Source organism: Balaenoptera physalus (assembly GCF_965194825.1).
Source record: "Balaenoptera physalus genome assembly, chromosome: 2".
Taxonomy (NCBI): domain Eukaryota; kingdom Metazoa; phylum Chordata; class Mammalia; order Artiodactyla; family Balaenopteridae; genus Balaenoptera; species Balaenoptera physalus.
The window spans coordinates 65,935,871-65,951,801 of NC_138883.1; the positions used below are offsets into that span (position 1 = coordinate 65,935,871).

At 36.9% G+C, this 15,931-nt stretch overlaps 1 protein-coding gene across 7 annotated transcripts in view; it reads right to left on the reverse strand.

Annotated features, from left to right (window-relative positions):
• AKAP6 (A-kinase anchoring protein 6) overlaps positions 1 to 15,931 on the reverse strand; it is a 583,646-nt gene that overhangs the window by 116,713 nt on the left and 451,002 nt on the right. For all 7 annotated transcript variants that reach the window (XM_082451989.1, XM_082451988.1, XM_082451985.1 and 4 more), the window contains one exon: positions 6,867 to 6,987. In XM_082451989.1, coding sequence (XP_082308115.1) covers positions 6,867 to 6,987 — 121 coding nt within the window. The remainder of the gene's footprint in view (positions 1 to 6,866; positions 6,988 to 15,931) is intronic.

Here is a 15,931-nt window from a genome sequence, read left to right on the forward strand (position 1 = left end):
TGTTGTTGTGATTAAGCGTGGTCACATGGCCCATCTCTGCCAAAAGGAGGGCCCTGAGAAAAGGTGACAAAGACAGTGATTTCCTGTCAGCAAAGAGTAAGACAGGGCTGTCTAGAAGTGATGCAAATGAGGGGAACTTTCCCCACGGCTTGTTTGATCCACTCTAGGCCAGAGCAGGCCAGGCCAGGGAGACAGGGAGCAGCACGATACAGCAGAGGCTGCCCAGAGAGCCAACGCACCTTCCGGACAGTGGCTCACCCGCCAGAGACAAAAACTGCTGGCGGGGCTTCCCTTGCTTGCCCCTCTGCACACAGAGCCAGCTATTTCTTGGCATACTATTCTCTTAACATCCTTCTTTTTTTTTTTCCTTTTAAAAAAGCAATGAAAATAGGTATTATAAGCTCCAGCATAAATAGTGTTTCATATATTGTTCAGAAACCACATCCATCTACTTTTTCTTCTAAACATTTTCAGGATAAGTTTTGCCCTTTCTAAAAAAAAAAAAAAAAGAAAAGGAAAGAAAGAAAAACATATACCTATATTCAAATATTCAAAGCCAACACTGATTAATCAAAGCTCAAATTAATATGACAGTTAATCTAAGGACTTTTTGAACTTTAATAAAAATGGAACAACAAATTCACTTCTAGATAGCAGTGGAGGTGGCCTAGGTTTTTCCATTCTGATCACTTTAAAAAAGATTAGATAATGTTTTTTGAAATATTATAATGATTTTAAGCATATTCTTCTTATCTTAATGGAGTTTTAATCTAACATACAATTAAGCTCTACAAATAATCTACTGGGAAAGAGGTAAAAAATTATCATTAGGTTCTTGTGCCTGATATATCTGGTACATTTTTACCTTGACTGCTTCAATAACTAGTAATTTGCTTCATTTTGAACAATCAAGGTAGAAAATTTTGGTACTGAAATTCCAATATAAGGCTTAATTAACAGAATTTAATTTTTTGACATGTACTTCTATTCTTGTAAATTTTTTTAAAAGTTCATGGATTTTCTTCTATTTTAATCCTAGCTACTATGACCTGCACTATGAACCAGCCTACCATTATATTTTTAAGAGCTCAAGTTCAGTCATAAAGGTATCAAGCCACATCTGAAATTATTTAGATCAATGTAGTCCAGAACAAAGTGAAAGAGAACTATTGTAGAGGGTTGAATTGATCAAATATAGGAATAGCATGATTAATCTGTTTTCTATGATTGGTTCATAGCTATGGCATCATCTGGCATCATTTTGGCATCAATAGTTATAAAATAACAAGTCACCTATGTCCCATTTTTCTTCTTTTACACTGTATTTCTTATTCCCCAGAATTTCTTATCCCACTCCATACACGTTTCTTTTAAAAGTCATAATGCTTGTCTTATAATACACACCCAAATTCTCTAAAGTAACATTTTCTCCTTTAAAATTTAGCCCTTTCTTGTATCTGGCTTTTTTTGCTGAAACAATTCTTCTTTCAATGTTTTGGTTTTAAAAATTTGTTTGTATTTGATGTTTTAGCATTTTCTTATTTATTCATTCATCTACCCATGATTTTAATTTACTCCTTTATTCTTTTTTTCTTTGGTTAACTTTGAATTAACTAATTTCAACTGCTTTTCCATCTCTTCAATGTTTATGTTTCTTTCTCATTTTACTAATAACCTCTTCTTTTCCAATATATAATAACGATGTCCTTTCATTAATTCCATCTGGTCACACTATCATTGAAAGGAGCCACCTATGGGCGAGAGCTGTGCTCAAAATCTCTAAACATTACCCGGCAACAGAGTCAGAGAAAAAATAACTAACTCATTTGTCAGAAGTATTAAGTTCAGAAAGCTACTTGTAAGAAATATTGTGGTTAGGCATTTCTCTACTATACCATTCTAACCCCTTATATAAAAAAATCCTAAAAGAAAATATCTTCATTTCTAAGTATCAAAATAAACAATTTCTCCAAAGGAAGTATAGTGTTTTTCTTGTGGAAAATGTAAATTTAGCATTTGACCACATTTCCCTCTTTGCTTTCACTACCAGGAAACCCAGAATAAACTTTTAGGATCATCTTTAGTAATTGTGTAGGACCTTATAGTCTATGTGCCTACATATTAACTCTTCTCACAGAAACAGAATCCAGCTTACATATATTTTCCCAGTTCTGATTTGTACTTATATATTAAAAATATTTTTATTATTCTCCTGTGAATTCTTATAAGTTCTTACAACCTCAAACCAATAACAAAATAAAAATGCAATTAATATGTTTAGTGAGCATTGTATTATATAGAATGAATGGGTCTTTTCCTTTTTCGCACAGGATATATTTTTACAGATATGCCAATGGAGAAAGATAGAGGACACTTGCATTTTTCCCATAAAAGCAGAAAACATGAGTAACCAACCCTCTAAATTAAGTATAGCATCGTCAGTGTAAATTCCCTGAAAGTATACAGGTCTTGGTTGAAGTGAGTGTTAATATTGTTATTTTTGTTTAAGCTGGAAGGGTTATTTTTAACCCCTGAGAAGTAATATAATCTAATATTTTATTGATGAGGAGCAGCTAAGCCATTCACTCGAGGAACAAATCTATAAATGTGGTGTTTTAGTGAGCTTCACACTACCTGAAAACAGCTCTTGTTTAATTATAACAATAATCACCAGCCTACAACTTCTGAATTTGGCCCTTGAAATTAACCCTTGAAACCCCACACCGATCCAGGACGGCTAGGGGCTCTGTCACCTGTGCTCTGCAGGTGGCAGAGAACAGCAGTGCCCTGTGGCAAGGAAAGAAGCCCCTGACAGGGCACAGCCTCACGGCACTCCAGAACCAGCTGCGCCCGCTGCAGAGGGCGAGGCGGCAGCAACAGCCGCTGCCTGGCCTCCAGCTCTCCCGTCACGGAGATGTTTCCAGGTCACTCAGTCTATAAAGTATATAGGATGGGGGAGGAGGTGTCTTGAGCTTCCCTGAACCCAAGAATAACGCCACCTTTGATCTGCAGATATGAAAATACGAAGCTTTTCCTTTGCAAGTGGGTTTTAAATATTTCTCCATTAATAGTTAATGCACATGCAGACAGCTCCCTGTGATTATGAATTCTGGCTTCGTAACGCTAGTCCAAACAGGAGCTGAACTTTCAGAATCATGGTGTTACTTTTGACAAATTAAATTGTCCTACTTAGGAAGGTAGCAGGAATGAAGAGAAAGAAAATGAGAGAGTGGGAGTAAATTCTCCTTGGAGCTGATTCTCAGATTGAGGAAGAAAGAAACGAGAAAAGACTACATTTGTGTTTTCTAAGCTGATGATACTGCCAATGTTTATTAGAAAATAGCTTCAGAAGGTCCCCATTCTGAGGCTGAGCCAGACCGAGAAGGGGGAAGGAAAGACATTGGCAGTATGTCTCACTGTCTCCAAACAAAGAAGAAAACATATTTAAGGGAGCGGTTACTTTTTAATAAGAATCAGGTTGTTCTAATGGCCCTCCAGTTTAAAACTAATCAGAAAGAAAATGATCTTAAATTTCTAACAATCTGAAAATAACAAGAAATGTTTTAAACAGATAATCCACTTTACAGTCCATTGTAATATTAAGGTTCTAAATTATGTGAGGTTGTATCTATGTATTCTTTGCCTGGTAAACCTAATTCTCTTCCTTTAAAACTTCCTTGAATATTTGGCTGGTTTGGGGTAACCAAGATATCATAACAGGTGCTCCACTCAGGAGGTCTGTTGAATGAATAGTCTGGGGTCTTTATCAGAAGTTTCATATATAGGAGTTAAGGTCACATGATTTTCTAGCAGAGACAAGAATATAAAATAAACAGGTAAAGTGAGTAAGGTAGTGTCTAACGTTGAAAATGCTAAAAAATCTTCACACTCACTGACGACCATCTTACTATCTTTCCTCTAACCTAACATTTACAAAGGTGATTTTCAGGCATCAACCTAGGACTGAGTAATGCAGAACTGGGGTCTGGGCTTGCCTATCCATGCCAGGAAATCAGCTGAATGATGAAACAGAGAGAGCCCCACCCTAGGGAGAGGAGAACAAAGTTTCAGATTCTATGATAACAGGAATAATGATTCTGTCCTGATCTACAGTTCCTGGAATTTTACCATCCCTCAGTTGAAGGTCTCTCTTAAAAGTTTTTCACCCTCATTCTTTACATTAATAGCAGGGATCATGAGCTTCAATCCCATCCTTAATTGTTTTAACTCAACAACTATTAGTTCAATATCAACCATGTAAGGTGCTTTGCTTAATAACAAAGAATACAAAGGCAAAGCATTTTTCTTGCTGTTATACAAGCGTTTTAAGAAATGAAGATGATGTAGGTAAGTTGAGATAGATTGAAAATGCTGTGAAATGAGTGGGGTGTCCAACTGAGTTGTCACAATGACTAGAGAAACATGAATAACAAATGTCCTGTAGTGGAAGGAACGGTTGCACAAACTAATAAAAAATTGTTTTGTCCCAAATGTCAATGGTGCCCTTGGTGAAAAATGCTGATGAAGCATTGGTAATTTTTAGGGCCAACAGATTTTAAGATTAAAAATGATTACGGTAGACTCAAATGGTATCGAAAGCCTAGAAAGGCCGGGGACCAACTGAAAAGCTTTAGTCCTTTAGGGGTCTCTGTGATCAACCGGCTCCACACCTCCCTCCCCCAAGGCATTAGTTTTGTTGATTCCTAGAAAAGCAGATTAGAACAGAGAAATGGGACACTGAAAATGTTGACCTAACCTAAGAATCCCTGGGGATTCTTGGCAAAGACCTGAAATTAATTTTCTTCCCTCAGTTTTTCTAATTCAGGAGCCACCCCAAGTTCTAAATGACTCCTTCATCAATATCCTCAGGATTGCTTTGGAGGTTTCTAAACCTCTGGAATAATTTGGGAGCTTATATAAAGAGAGACACTCCACAAACCTATAGCACTGTCCTTGGTTTCTAACATAATCTTTAATTTGTTTACAAGCCTAATGCAAAATCAGTGCTAGTCTAGTGAGCTTAGATATGCTGAGCATCTGAAAGAAGAAACAGAGGACATGAGTCACAAATGAAGAGCCCCAGTATAAAAATGTTTGGAAAAATACTATAATCCAGAGACACTAAGTGGGTGGAATAATGGCCTTCAATATGCCAGAATGGGAATTCTCAGGCAGAGCACTTACAAGGAAACCACAAGTAAAAGAAGACCGCACTTTTTGTTCAATGTTTTCCTATTAATTTTGATGTAAATTATATGAATGTGATTTTGACAAAGAATAGCACTGTTTCTAAAAAAAATAGTGGTTTATGTGCAAAATACAAAATGCATCAAGAAGAAAAGAAATGTTATTTGGCATCATGGGTGAAATAAAATCTGAGATAATGGCTTATGATTAGATAACTTTTGTATTTTTTTTTTTCTTTTTTGGCTGGACTTCTAATGCTTAAGTCTTAGGAATGAAACAAATATTTTTGTACCATTAAATTAATATAGATTTATAGGCACTTTTCACACATAATTCTTGATCCCGGCATGAAATGAGAAATCACCTGGCTTTGGTTACATTAGGTTGAAATTGTTATTCTAACAATATGTGATGCCAGAATATGGTAGCTTTGTGGGTAATGTGGACAGCTAGTAGTCAACAAACTTGATTAATGTTGGACAGAATTCTTTAGGGAGTAAAATATCACCATTTGCTGAGTCCCTAAGGAGCTTATATCTTCTCTTAACTAAGATGATCCCCGAGGGACACTAATTAAAGTCTACCAGACCCTTGAAAATAAATCTCTCTCTTTAGAGGAAGTAAAATTTAAAATAATGTATTAAGGAAAGGTAACTTAAAATGATAAAAACTGGAGAAGAAAGAAGACAACTTTTATTTGACCTTGAGTGTACTTCTTATTCTATAAGAAATTTTAAAAAGCTAGAGGGTAGTTGTTTCTTGTCATTGTACTGTTGCTGATTCTGTGGTTAGTTATTAATTTTATTTTTTATGATTCACAATCTGCTCTTTGAAATATGCCATATGCTCAAAGCAATTCAAGGATGACAACTGTCAGAATTACTCCAATAAAAATTGCCTAAATGAGGAAGATTTACTGCAGTCTGATATTTCAGTGGAAAGTCCCTCTACCCTCCCCAACTGCTTTCTCAGACACTGAATCTTACAACCATTTTTTCAGTCAAAATCACATGGTTGTTTTGTAAGAACTTCTAAGACTATTTAAGTAGAATTGGTAAAACACATTAGGCTAGGGGTGAATTAAGAGACATGGAAAACAATATAGATAGTTATTAGATGGATTGCCTACAATCAATATGTGAGTACAAAGCCAGTTTTTTTCAATCACATGCAAATGTATTGACTTAATTTGACAACGTCTGCGCTAGGTAACACCAATAAACATTAAATTGGACAAGACCTGTACCCCGGAAGCAGCAAGCCAAACAGAAGGCAAATTTCTTTTATCTCTGGGAAGATCTGAGGGGGTGGATAGAATCCACCTGAGTGCTCCAATCAAAACACATTTTGTGAAATGTTACCAATCCATTTATCCTTCATTTTGTTTCAGTCTACTTATTAATGCAGTTTCATTTATTGCTATTCATCTTGAAGATAAATCTTTGTCCTTCTATAGAATTACACCAAATGGAATGTGATAAAGGGAACTTTCTTGCAATTATGATGTCCATGCAGCCTGTCAGCACACAGGGGATGGAAATGAGTTTGGGGACAGGGAAGGGAATTCTAATAGACACCATGATACACACAATGAACGCAAAAGATACCCTGAGAGAAAGACTTGTCAGGCTAATCAGATCTTCCGCAGCAAAGGTAAAGACAGGAAGGGTAGCTCTAACCTTGTAAAGATGCTGCTGCTGCTCCTCTGACATCATCAGGTCATGACTGTCCATCACGAGGGACTCCATGTCAATCAGCCAATCCCAGAGCTCCTGATATTCTGAATCGAAGTCCAGAAGCCTGAAGATAAGGCACAGAATGTATTATGCATAAATACAGTGTAGTTGTTAAAATCTCATATTAGAATAATATATTCTTGAAAACCTATGATGTTCCTAGGTGATACCTGTAAAAAGAGAAGGAAAAATTCTCTGTGTGGTTAAACAGAGGGCAAAATAGGAACTCAAGCTTGTGACATAGCCGTTTCTTAGATTTTGAAAAGGTAACATGTAATTCTGATGCTCATACCTGAGACACATCATGGCTATTTCCATTTGTTCACCCTTTCTGAGGATTTGCAGCATTTGAACAAAATGATTACTACTATGTCCTTGAAAAAGAGCATTGCCATATTTAACAGACTGGGAAATGGAGGGTCAGTGGCTTGTGAAGGTTACACAGTCAAGAACTTGGGGTAAAAACAGCACTCTCAACATTCAAACCCCCTTCTCTATGACTAGATTTTCCACAGATATTGCATCCCAATACATTCATGATTAAGAATACTAATTCAACTAATTTCTCTAAAATGATCACAATATACTATCATATCCAAAATATAATTTTCACTGGGAAATGACTCAATCATTTATCTGTCCCTCTGCTGTCTATCTGCCTATCTCTGCAAACATATATCCTACATATATTGTCACGGATGAGTAGCCAGCATTTCAGTTTCACACTCAGGGATAGGCTTGAGTGACTCTGGTAAGCCAGTGAGAATCAGGGGCAGATCCAGTATGAGACAGGTGTTCCCCACAGACATGTAGGAAACAAAGGTAAGGACAGGAAGTCAAAACAATGAATCTCTGAATAGCCAGCAATCATTAAAATTCAAAGGAGGATCACTATGGTTTTCAACAAAATAAATCATTAGAATAAGGAGCTTAAAAGGATTAATGTGATTCTCTCTTGAAAGCTTGGTGAATAAGTAAAGCTCAGATTCTTCTAAAACACTGTGATCAGAAAATGAAAGCGCAGAATGAAAAACTATGACTGTGTCCTTCTCCCCAAAATCGTCCCCCTGAAAGAAATCCTAGAGTCTTGTCAAACTCTAACTGAGCAAAACCCTATCAGTACTAATGAAGCAGCAGCCTCAGGTATGAATCTGAATTTATCAAGTGAGCATTTTATTACCACCTTGTTCCTGTCTCTATACATGAAATGACTGCTTTCCAAGAAAATGAACATCCACTTTTCATAACTTACAATTTAATCTTAATAGATTTGCCAAAAAAAATTAAGGTGTGTCTGGTGATGAAGGAGACTAGATCTAGAATTGTCTAGTTTATTTTAATTACTTTACCATAATTATAAAGCTTCTTGATTAGAACCATAAGTACCCAGGACAAGGATTATCATTGGCTAACACACAGAATTAATTCATAAATGTTTACTGAATGCCAATGATGGGTATAGGTGATGTAGCCAAAACCTTCAGTAAGGCTAAGGTGGTCTAGAGCAGTGCTTTTCAAACTCTAATGTGCATATGGCATAGCTGAGGAGCTTGCTGAAATGCAGATACTGACTCAGTACTTCTAGGGTGGGGCTGAGATTCTGTGTTTCTAATCAGTGTTGGCAACTAGCAACGCTGCTGGTCCTGGGTCTCACTTGGAGTAGCAAGGACTTACAGCATACGTGTGAAATATGAAATAGTATCCCATTTCAAAATACTAACAAATAAGCCAAAACCACTGCAGCAAGGATAAATAAACCATCAGGCTTTCTTTATTCATTCCGTGAGTGACTAATAAGGAATGACTAATAAGCATTTGCTCACACGACGGGCACAGTCATTTAGAAATACCTCCTGAATTATGTTCATTGTTTTTCTCTCCTTGCACCCTCCCACATTTTGACCGTAAAGACAGGGGAAAGGTGGAATGCCATCCCCCAAATTAGGAGAGTATGATCCTAATACTTGCATACAGGAGAGAATATCCAGGGGAATAATAAAAGCAAAGAGTAAAGGAAGGAAAAAGTTCACCCCTTCCGTCTCAGTGGATTTGGAGAATAAGAACAAAATAAAGGTAAGAGGAGCAGGTGCTCAAATGTGTGTCCGCCCCTCTCTTGGCCTAAGACCTAAAGGGAAAGACAAAAGCACCAGGATGTCAGCTCTGTTTCCTGCTAGGAAGTCTGGGAGATTGCCTTAAACAATGTCCTCACAATAACCTGAAGTGGGGATGTTGTAGTCAGAGAGCTGTGGTCAGGACTCCCTTTGCTACCCTGTTCTCTCATCCTTCCATGAGGTTTCTTGGAGTTCAGCTGGTGAACTTGACAGAGGTGTTGCCATGGCAACAGAGACACAATGACCAGCCCCCCACCCCCCAAACCAAGGAGAGCCAGGGTGGCCTCTGAAGCCAGACCTCAGGGAGTTGGCTGGGCCAGTGAAGGCTGAGATGAGGTTTAGTCAGCAGGAAATACCTCCTGACCAAGCCAAGAGATAACAACACAGCCACAGCCCTCTGTCGGGAGCAACCTCATAATGTCAGGGGCAAGACCCATTTCACTGAACCCAGCCAGCCTGCACCCAGGGGCCACATTAAGCCAGGGGGCCTCACTGTACCCCAGAATCACAAGGTCATGTAAGCCCGCTATATGCTCAGATGTCATCTTGCACAAAAGAAGGGAGAGGAATAGGAAATCTGAAAAACAGCATTTATCCCAAGAGGTTGTTCCCTAAAGAGAAGGTTAATTTGTTAGGAGAGGCTACAAGCATTTTGTGTAAGAGCCTGAACTCTGATCTTAAAACCAGTTTTTTTCCCTTGCTGTACCAGGGAAGTATGTATTTAGGAAGTGTCATAAATTATCAATCAGTAAGAGATAATAAGGAAGCCTGCTTTCTTTTCTATACGTGTATGATTTAAAAAGAAACTTTGATTATGACTAAACAATTCAAGGGCAAGGTATGAATTTATCTTTGTATCCCTAATGCCCAGGATAGTACCTGGTAAATGATGATGAATGAATGTAGATAATGAAACCAAAAACTTTTAGTAGGACCAGAATGACTTCAGAAGAGCAGTATGTGATAGAGATAATATCTCATCCCCAAATGCCAATACAAACCAGTGCAATATAGACAGACTTCTTCATTCATTCTGAAGGTGAGATTTTGCCTTCAGTATACAATGGTACATTTGCTTACTTGAAATGATTATATGCAGTATATTCTCAATTAACGTGAGTTGCCTTCCCATTCCTTTCACATCCTGCTTCTATATTAAAAATTAAAGGAGATTTATGAGTAGATTTTAAATAGATGAAAACTGCATATGGGATGATAAAATGTTCACAATCATGGAATTTTTTTACTAGCTCTTTAACATGTCTTTATATCCATTGAGCTGTTCCCTCCTATTATTCTCCCTATCAAAGGACTTAGAACAAAAGCCATTTCTTCTAGTTAAATATACCTCAGGCTCGTTCTCGGATGGTCTACAGTGGAGACCAGCGAGTGGTGAATGAACCTAACACAGATACACTTCCTCCAGTCTAGTCTATCTTCATCCTAGCTGAGAATATTTAGGCTTGAGTTTGTTAAATACGGTAAATGCTTTGGTTCTATAGTTTGTTTCATTAAGTGTAGAATTGGCGCTAGTGTTTTCTAAACAACACATTCTCATAAGGTCCTAATACTGAAGACAAGAACATTTTTTAAGCATTTGTGCCTGATTTCAGATTCTTTGCCATGTGTTAATTCACAGCTTAGAAAAAAACCTGACAGTTTTCCAAATTTAGTGAAATCAAATACGTAACTTTGTAGCAAATCAGAAATAAATTACTAGAATTTCTTTGTTGGTTTTTTTTGAAACCTTCTGAAATGACTATAATTTAACGTGCTCATTATATTAGGAAAATCGTTGGATAAAGGAAGTAGCTTACTTTCTTATGTTTATATTACCTGCAAAGGTGTGCTGTATACTAGTGATTTTATAAAAGATGTTTTCCAGGGAAAATGCCAGCTACTATACAGGAAAACAAAAAAGATCACAGATGAGTAAATTTATCAGGGGTAGCATAGAACTAGTTAACAGTTCTACATCCCTTTGAAGAATAGGCTGATTCAATCAGCTGAATTCAGAACCAGGTACCTTTTTTTGAAGTCCTGGTGACAAATGCCCTCTTTTTAAAAGGGAGAGAGAGGTGACTGAAATTGTGGCAAGTAGTTCAGAATCTTATAAAGGCTACGAGTACTACTCTTTTGGGGGGATTTTCCTTATAAAATTTTCTTTGTAAATGTGCTTGGGTTCATGTCAACTCATTCACTCAAATATATAATCTCCTAGATGTTAAAAGGTCTCAAAGCATACCTTTTCAGTACTCTATGAATATGTTATACTCTCTATGAAAATGTTACGAGGCAGACTTGTATAATACTCTAAGAAGGTGTTATAAATCAAACACATGACCAAAATGATATTCTTTCAGATATTTTTCCTTTAAATTGCCATATACCTGAAGGGTTACAACAAAAGAGTTGGACATTCTATTGTAGGTATGATATAACCAGTTTCGGAGCTTTAAAAGCTTCATCATGGTATGAGGAGAAAGCCTTCTAAATCAAAGTCAGCTTTTGTTAGATAAACACAGAATTATGTGTTTATTTCATGGTCTGAAATTCTAATAGAGACAGAGACAAGGCTATGGAAAAATAAATGTGCAATTTTTTCTTTAGAGTTTATTTCTAAATTTGGGCTAACTACTATGGTAATTGCCAAAAGTATTTCCCAACATCTTGTCCACCATTTTCTCTGTCTCTTTAAGGTTAAAAAAAGATTCCAGGGTCTTTCACCATAGAAATAAAATACTAACAAGCCTGTTCAGTATCATTTTTTTGCAGATTGGATAGCAATATATTATTTGTGAGGCTGGCACAGTCTCAGAAATGATCCTTCCTCTAAACCCTGGTGGGAGTTACGTTTAACCAGCTAAGTGTTTGAATACATAAATGCATTCAGCCTTTGGTATTTAAAGTGAGCATCATTAACTCAACATTTCAACTTAAACTTTGCTTAAAAGATAAAGTTTCACCCAAGTGAAATCAATGGGAGGTGTGTGTGAATATATGAGGTTCCAGCTTGGTCCACTAAGGAATTTTGATTAAACCAGACACCAAATGAAGAAATCATCAAAATAGAGCAACTATTAGTTGAAGAAAAAATAATACTAAAAAGCCCTGGAAGTTTTTCTACCTAAGGCTGAGTAATACATATTTTGGAGCATTTAAGAATCCATCTTTTGTAAACTTAATGGTTCATTTCACACCAACACATCCAAAAACACAAGATAGGTTCCTGAGATACCAGCTTGTCTATGTTGGAACTTCTGTTAAATGATCCAATTTTCCTAGCTTCTTTAGCATATTGATTCTTTCCCCAAATATTCACTAAGTGTTCACTGTTCACATTATTTGCTCAAGGAAGTTTGCCTCTGGTTTTCAAAAATGACACTAAAGGTAATGGTAACAAAATCTTGTAAAAAAAATAGTTTAAGAATATTACTGAAGTAAAATACTAATAATAGATCAGAATTTCCCATCATCCTCTATTCCATGTGTCATGTAAGCACAAAAGGGAGATACAAGAGTGGCACCTAACCCAATCATAATATCATTAAAGAATAAAATTTAGCTTTCCAGACATGAAATCTGATATGCACAGTTGCATGTAGAATCCCTTTCCACTCTAAACATATTAAAGTGTGGACACTAATTTACTATTTTGAATGAAAATTCATGAGCCACTTCCTCATGAGAAAAGCAGCCTGCCTTTGCCATTAATAAATAAAAAGGAATATGGAGTTCTTTCCAGCAGTAATTTTCTCAATTCTCATATATACCCATGTACATATGAAAATGTCTAAGAAAAATAAGATCAACCCTACAGATTTGTTAATGTTTGGCCCCACTTTCTCATGGTCTCATGGACAGTCTGTCCATAAACACTTGCTATTAAAATAAAAGCCATAAAGCAAAAAAATTCTAACCTCCAGGATTAGCCATAAAAGTAGAAATATTAATGTAAATTTCTAGACGTATTTAGAGGATTCTGTTAGGCTGTCAGGAAGTCAAATCTTTCTCTAAATTTTCAGATAATACACTGGACTAAGTTCTAGCCAAAAAGCTTGAAAACATTCTGACAGTAGTGATTCTAACACAAATGGGAGAACCCATACGTCCGAAGACAAAGCAAGAGATGATGTTGTTTAAAAAAAAAAAAAAAGATATAAACCTTCCTATGTCATTGTCTGTGTGTTAGAGGGGGCCGGATCCAGACTTGCTACTGGCACACTGGTGAGCGTTGGGCAGCTCAGCCTTTGGTAAAAGGTCTACTCCACCCTAGGCCTCCCTGTTTTCCAAAGATTTAACAAGCAACAGAGAATATTTACCCTCAGGGTTAGGATAAGAGGTAAATAACCTAGAAATAACTCTCGGCCACCCAATCCCTAACAAAAACCTGGTAGCAGACTTAATATGGAGACCTCTCCCAAAATGACTTTGTCTATCTCCTCCATCAAGGCTGACCCTGGCCACAGAGTGCTATGCTCAGACTACAAGGTTCTGGTTACTCGTAGAACGGCTCTTACTGAATTGTGCTTTGCCATCACTTCTGCAGCCTACATCAAAAAACTGCCTTGGGAATTTGTTTTCTCTTATAGGGATGTAGTATCACAGATGCCTATCTTCTCCTTGAAGAACTACAGGAGAAATTCCTCTCAGGACTCAATGGCATAAGCAGCTGTGTTTCCCCAGCTTTATATATTATTTTTAATCTTAGGACACTATGAATTTTCTGATGGATGAGATTTCACTCTTTTCTTTGGATGTGGAAAGCTTAGAGCCAAATCATTGCCCTTCTTGAGGACATGCATAGAATATGCATTTGTTTGTTTTCTTACACATATTTTACTTTTGCTTAACTTACTTCAGTCAAATATTTATTCTATTTTATTGTAAATATTTTTGTAAGTTGACTTAAATCCTTTGTGAAAGACATGGGGGAATGCATAAAAGAATAAATTTTAAAGAAAAGGATTAAGCTCTGCACATTAAAATGAGGTAGATTAGATTTGTCTTAGGTTCCCTCATACCTCTCTCCTTCTTCAACAGACCCCATAAACTCTCCAAAGCAGTACAGAAATTGTTTGAACGTTATTAAGATGGAAAGGATATATATATATATATATATATATATATATATATATATATATATATATATATATATATATATATATATATATATATATATATATATATATATATATATATATAAAATTGTTGACTTTACCGTTAACTTTGTTAACTTTGAAATAATACTTCCCCAGAAATTATGCCACTGCCTCTCTGGTTTACCCTTCGTTGGCTCCTGGCATGGATGGCATTAGATTACTGAAGTGGAAGACTGTCTAGGTCTAAAATTAGTTTAATGTATTTGCACATTGGAAGGATATAATACCATGATCCCAAATGAATACATTTATACTGGTGAGATTTTTTTTTTCAGCCCAGAAAGACCTATTTTAATAATCACATAGTGCCTAGAATATCAGTTTTTCGGAAGGTAGTCAGGCACTTTTGGCTCCTTTGACTACAGGCTGTGTTGAGATCTTACTGTTCAATAACACGACAGCACAAGAGAAGGTGCAAAAAGAACTGGAACTGAACACTGAGCAGCTGTTCATTAGTTTAAGACAGGGGAAGAATCAGGGGAAGAAAATAGAAATGCAGGGTGGAAATAAGGTCTCTTTGGGCTGTCTAGTGATATATCTGCAAAAGTGTTCTCAACATTGGCACACGGAAGAGATAGTACTTCATTTTATGGCTGGTGTGTACCAAAAAGAAAACATTTTATGTAGCAATGTTCCAAAAACACCCATCGAGCAGAAATTCCAAATGGTCATTTTGTGTGTGTGTGTCTTTGTGTGTGTGTGTGTGTGTGTGAGAGAGAGAGAGAGAGAGAGAGAGAGAGAGGGAGAATATGAGTGAGCATGAATGTTCATCAAACTGCACAGAGATATTTTTGGCCTTTTGCTCAACAGAAAACTAGAAAGATCGCCCTGCTGCAGTGAAATCCAGGGGTGATTATATCGCTTCTCAGGTAGTTACAGTCATTCAGTGTATCTTATTGCTTAATTAATTTAGAACCAAATTTGATCTTTAATCAAGCAATGTTTTAAATAGTGATATATTTGTTTCATCTGTCAATATCATTCCTCTTTGGGAGTGTTTTTTATATATGGTGTATATATGTAGATCTGTGTATGTTTTCACACTGATCCAGGGATACTTCTCTTCCTAAAGGAAAATGGACTCATCTTTCCTGCTGAACGTTTAGCCTTTTGTCTAATTAAAGTTCACTGAGTTCAGCCTGTTGTGCTTGGAAATAACCTATATATACTGTTTGTATTTGGAAGTAAAATTTACGCTAAAACCTTACAGGGTGAATACTCCTGTATTCTTACACACAGAGCATAAACCTTAACTACATATCCATCTGTAGACATTGCCCAAATTCCCCTACAACCAGAGGAAGCCTGGCATATGACTGAGACTGAAGTATCTTCTAGAACTTTACCACAAGAACAGAAGTCTCTAAGAGCTCCCTTGGGATTCCCTCCTGATCCCAGGAAGCAGAGCCAGGAAACATCTCCATGCCCTTCTGCTTCAAATTATTATTTACGGTAACCCTTAATATGTGCATGCGTGCACGCTCATACACGCTCACACACGCGCACACACACACACACACACACACACACACACACCCCTACATACACACCTGAAATCCTCACCCTCATCCTACCTAACCTTTTCCTAATGGCTAGTATCTATGCATCTTTTAAGACAGCTCAGATGTTCCCTCCTCCCATAAACCTCCCTGACCCCTTCTAGCCAGGCTGGATTAGGCAAGTCTCCTAAGTATCCCCATAATACTGTCTATCTGGAATTTTGACCATCATTTCA